This window comes from Rhagoletis pomonella, unplaced genomic scaffold, assembly GCF_013731165.1.
Source record: "Rhagoletis pomonella isolate Grant_MI unplaced genomic scaffold, Rhpom_1.0 Rhpom_scaffold_00012, whole genome shotgun sequence".
NCBI classification, from domain to species: domain Eukaryota; kingdom Metazoa; phylum Arthropoda; class Insecta; order Diptera; family Tephritidae; genus Rhagoletis; species Rhagoletis pomonella.
This window is the reverse complement of record NW_023458566.1, coordinates 6180628-6186231: the sequence shown is the minus strand read 5'-3', so window position 1 is coordinate 6186231 and position 5604 is coordinate 6180628. Positions and strand designations below refer to the sequence as shown.

The 5604-nt window shown below is 34.4% G+C and overlaps 2 protein-coding genes across 4 annotated transcripts in view; one reads left to right on the top strand and one right to left on the bottom strand.

Moving 5' to 3' along the window:
• Positions 1 to 1670, top strand: part of LOC118747729 (fat storage-inducing transmembrane protein) — a 3546-nt gene extending 1876 nt beyond the window's left edge. For all 3 annotated transcript variants that reach the window (XM_036481837.1, XM_036481836.1, XM_036481835.1), the window contains exons 3-4: positions 7 to 414; positions 584 to 1670. In XM_036481837.1, coding sequence (XP_036337730.1) covers positions 7 to 414; positions 584 to 1272 — 1097 coding nt within the window. In that variant the 3' untranslated portion in view covers positions 1273 to 1670. The remainder of the gene's footprint in view (positions 1 to 6; positions 415 to 583) is intronic.
• A 252-nt stretch (positions 1671 to 1922) lies between these two features.
• Positions 1923 to 5604, bottom strand: part of LOC118747728 (ganglioside-induced differentiation-associated protein 1) — a gene marked incomplete in the record, with an annotated part of 4063 nt that continues 381 nt past the window's right edge. Inside the window, 5 exon segments of the mRNA XM_036481834.1 lie at positions 1923 to 2859; positions 2917 to 3372; positions 3438 to 3620; positions 4169 to 4361; positions 5353 to 5604. Coding sequence (XP_036337727.1) covers positions 2801 to 2859; positions 2917 to 3372; positions 3438 to 3620; positions 4169 to 4361; positions 5353 to 5514 — 1053 coding nt within the window.

The following is a 5604-nucleotide window of genomic DNA, read 5'->3' as shown; positions in this document are numbered from 1 at the left end:
CAAAAGGCACCCGCCCCACAGCTGCCCCCAGCAGCGTTAGAGAAATATTTATTATGATGGTTATGCACGTTTGCAAAAAAACTCTATTCTTTGATACAAATCTAAAGATAGCGTTGTATTTAGGAAGTTTGTTCCTGGTGTCGCTGATTGGTGATTTCATACCATTTCCGAAAACATATTTTGCTCGTTCGGATAATTTATTCAATTTATATTTTGTGAAAGTCGGTTGGGGTTGGACGCTATTGCTAACAGTGCCTTTTCTCGCTATGACATCGTACACTTTGTGCTGCGGTGATATGAAGAAGATGATGCAACATCATGTACCTCGAATCGCTATTGCAACTTTCTTTTGGTTTTTCTGGACTAAAATGTTCAATATCATTGAAACTTCATACGGCCGTTGCACAGTAAAAGGTAAGAGATTGCTTAATTCATCTTTTTTTATATTTCTAAGAGTATTTAAGACGGATTCATAGTTCTAGTACTGAACTTTTTTCCATGTGGTTGTTGTTGTGCAACTAGAGAGAAGTTCTGAACTAAAGCGATAAATCCGCCTTTAAAAGTTACCTACCTATATTTTTAGGATTCGGAACAAAATCTGCTTGCCTTAAGGCTGGATACTTATGGAACGGATTTGACATATCAGGACACGCATTTATTTTAATACACTCGAGTCTAGTCCTTATCGAAGAAGCTCGCCCCATCATAAAGTGGGAGTCCATCAAAGATTTCCTACGCAATGAAATGCACGATCGTAGCGTTTCAGAGCATTCAAGCACAAATCCATTGAGAAATCTAACTGAAGAGCAAATACGTAATCTTAATTTTCTTTATGATCGACTAACACCAATCATAAGGACCTTGTTTATTGGTATGGCTACACTGCAGTTATTATGGGACATAATGCTAGTTGGTACCATGCTTTATTATCATCACATGGTAGAAAAAGTAATAAGTGGTATAATTGCCATACTTACTTGGTACTTTACCTACCGCTTCTGGTATCGTACGAATCTGTTGCCAGATCCAGCTGGTAGTGGGTCATTCTTTTATCAACGAGACAACAAAGATTCCTTTGCTTATGCGCGACGTCCGACAATGATGACAGCAACAGGGCCTTCGACAAGCGCTGGTAGTCGTATGAATATGGCTGGAGGGATACCGCCTACATTTATGGGCATGCCAATATATACCAACCCACGTGCAGCAAATTTAGCTGGCAGCAGTAGTCAAATCGGCACAAACAAACAAGATCTGGACATGAATACATAGTGATGTCCCTAAGTTACTTAAAAGATACTTGTTTGTGTGTAAAATCATTGTTTTTATCGTTTTTGTTGTTTAGTGATAAGATAAAAATTGTAAATGGTCCAAATGGTACATATTGAGGCTTATTAAGGAGGTAACGGCGAATTGGAATTGTAGTCACTAAGTTCGAAATATGTATTTAATATTGATTCTTGAATCGAATGTTGTAAATCCTTTCTTATATGACAAGAAACTCTAGTAGATCACCTATTTTTCTACGCTTTAATCAGCTAATAACATAAATTCCTTTTACTACTTCCATTGTAACACTGGGGTTTTTATTAAAACTTGCTGAAAGTGGCAAGTAAATATACCCTTTAAATTTTTATATTTTATTTTGTCAAGCATATTTTTTCGAAAACAAATTGCTTATTTTAATTTACAAATGTATGTATGTCAGTATGTACATTGAAGTCATATTTAAGTTAAAGAAAATCTACATTAATTCATTTCATTGAGGCTTGATAATTAGTTAAAATGCACAGCGGACAATTACAATAGATATGTACATATCGTCGATGTTTTTGCAAAACCGCCCATCGACCAATTGTAAAACCGCCTATCTTACGGCACTCAAATTTTACAGGAGAGCGAAAAAATGGTTTTTCTTTGAAGGCATTGCCTTAAGAGGCGGTATTTTTTAATAATGATTTTGTGATTTTTAGGCATAAATCTCATTGTGGAGTTCAAGGTTATCAAATCTCATTTTTGCCACAACGGCGATTTAGGCGGTTTTGCAACTGGTCGATGGACGGTTTTGCAAAAACATGGACGATATGCTTTTGTAATAGTCGATTCCAGTTATGACTAATTGTATACTACCCCTGATGCAGAGTCTAGAGGAACTTCGGGTATTGTGGTATATGAATGTAATGTGATATAGTCGCTTATCTTCAATTCTAGCAATTCTACAGCGCTTGTTATTGCCTTAACATGTGACGATTTAAAAAAGGCAAAAACAGGGTTATAATATAGAAATGAAGTAAATCCAGTTGTTTTCCTTTAGGTCGCACAAAACATGTGATCCCGTATTTTTAAGTTCTTTTTTTACTGAAAGAAATCAACTTTATTTGTTAAAAAATTGATTTAGTAAAAAAACTGTTAATATTGCATTGAACACCCATTATATTCTAGATGCCAAAAATAGAAGAAATCCGAAAATGAACTTAAGACAACATGAAATAAGTGATTACAGCTGCGTTATCGTTATCCTCCTATTTTTGAAGTAGGTACTTCTTGGGATATTTTGAAATTTTTTGCAATAACTTTTTTATTTGTATATATGTATTGCATTCAAAAATATTTTGTAACTAAAGTTTCACTTTTCTTGAATGATAAATAATAAGTTACAATAAAGTTCGTACATTTGATACAACTCTCTAAAAACAAATACCTATACCGCAATACACGAAATTCCTCTATTACCGACGCCTGTTATAAATTTAAAGTTGTTGCATTTGCCATGTAGAAGAAGCAGCTGTTGCTATACGTATTATCGGATTCCATGGTGGTTGAATACTGATGGTCTTAAATTGCACATAGCCCTCAAATCTACCGGTAAAAATCTATACAATTATTTGTGCGCTAGAGCTGCAAACATGGCCATACCCAGAAATCCGGCACCGGCACCGATCTTATAATTCGAAGGTGTGTTCTGCCAAATATCTTTTAGTATTTTAAAATTGCTAGGCATTAGCTTTTGATAGGCTGTACGTTTTCTGAAACGCAGAAAATAACTTTCGACGTATGGCATTTTACCATACGACCAGTAGTAATTTTCGAAACCCAACTGATATAGCCTATGCAGTAATAAACCGAAACTCACATCAGCTAAGGAATATTCGTTTGAAATAAGCCATTCACGTCCAGGATTTTCCTTAAAATCATTGTCGATATAACGCAAAACATTTTCGACTGCGTCAAGGATTTTCTGAAATTCCACACGAGATTGGACCAGCCTTTTGCGTCTATCTTGCAAATCTAGTTTGCGCAATAGATTAATTTTATTAGTCTCTGCATCATCAATGGATCTTTTTAATATTTCGTAAACTTTCTCATTATTCTCTGGAAAAAAGAAGAGTTCACCATTTATAAAAAATAAAAAATTAAATAAGCAGATTAAATCTTACTCAAGCATGATTTGCGTATTGGTCCAATAAATGGCGGTTTCGGTGCTAATTTTAGATCATCATGAATGAAAGAACCCAAACTAAGCGCACCTACAGGCAATCCACTAGTTATGGTCTCGAAAAACTCCATTTTTTTGTATTCGTCCTCATTGTTACCGCGCGGTTTTAGGGCACTATGCATAGCTGTGGGGAAGTAAAAAGTGCCGTTAAAACATTTGAGAAAATAAATATTCAAAACTTTGGTAAAACCAAGTTGAACTCTTATTAATATGCCCAAATTTGTACAAACTACTATTTGCTCCCACTATTTACATATCGTCACCCTTATGCCAGAAGCATGTGCAATGTGCAAATTTACCAATTTTGAGTTATTGGGTGGACTTGACCGAGAATACCATGCGTACACGGAAACCACTCATATTAAAATTTTCTCATAAAAAAAAAAACTTTCAAACTTGATTTCCCAACATTTTTAACCGACTTCAAAAAAAGGAGGCGGTTATCAATTCGTCGGAATATTTTTTTTTTATGTATGTTACCGCATAATTTTGGACCACGTTAACCGATTTTCACAATTCTTTTTTGAAAGGAAAGGTGGCACCTCCCAGGTAATTTGATTTAGAGCATTGGATTATGAAGAAATTAACGGTACCCTTAAATTTGTATATGACATAAGGGGGACGATATATCTTATTAAATTCATACATTTATATATGCGCATATATACTCACCTCCCCTAAACTTATTTTCCACATAACTAATGATGTGATTCGAATCTGGTATGATAAAAGCGCCATCTTGCAGAACAGGTACGTCTGCCTTGGGATTTAGATTAAGGAACCACGTTGAATATTGCTCGCCATTTGCCAAGTCGATGGCATATGGCACAAAGTCGATATTCTTTTCGTAAAGTACCAGAATAACCTTGAATTGCGGAGTTTTAATTTTTATTTCAATATTAAATAATTTAAGAAATTCATTTAAAAGCTATAAAAACTGATAATAAATATCATCCTCAATTAAATTTACATACATATGTACGTACAATAATATGATACAAAGTTTATCTAAAGACGCCAATAAATGCCAATTTTTTTTAGGGTATGCCTTTAAATTTTAATATGGTGGCGATTCTTACAATAAACCAATGAAAAATGTAAAAAAAAAAGAATTTTCAAGAAAATTGCAGAGGGGCCTCCTTTTGCATTGATGTTGACGATATATGATTTTATTTATTATTTCATGATGCAACTAGCTTAGCTGTAAATGCGCACCGTAAAGTACAAAACCGCGTATCAACAAAATGCAAAACCGCGTATGTGAGGTTGCATAAATTATTTTCTAGAGAGTAAAAACACCCATATTTCAAAATGGTTCTCTATTTTATAAAGCAATCGCATTACTGGCTGGTATATTTCAGAACGAATGGATAAGGATTGAGCCAAGAGCTTGTTTGAGCAAATCCAATTTTTGGCAGCAAATGTCAGTTACGCGGTTTTGCAGAATGACGATACGCGGTTTTGTACTTTAAACGACGATATGTCTGCATTCATATGCGTGTTATTATATGTATATGTATTTATGTATGCATAAACGCTTGTTTACAGAATGATTATATTCAACTTATTATCCATTGTTTGCTTTTCAGACATGAAGCTGTGAGTATTAAACATCTACGTACATACATACATACTCACAACTTTAGAAAAATTTCACACTTATGTACGTATAGTACAATTTCGAATTTAATATTCTAATTTGATTTATTTGTTTTTTTTGAGCACTTCTCATTATGGGTTGGTTTTTATATACATATTATTTTATAGTTAATTTGATAATTGTCAAGTACGGACAAGGGCTTGCGCTCAACTGCGAAAGCATGAATCAATCACATGATCTCATATTTTATACCTACTTTTTGGGAATGGAAATTATATGGATGAAAATAAAGTATTAGGCTGTCATCTGGAAATTGTGGCGCCTTAAATTCCTTCGGTATAGGAGTTGGAGGCGGTGTCACGGGTGGAGTTGATGCTGTCTTGGATGTTGCAGCTGAATCAACATTGTTTTCACTCATTCTAAATATACCGTTACGAAGAACTTTTCAAAAAATATGGTGAAAAGTACGAATATCTAATGTAAAACGCGTACACACTTTGGTAACTTG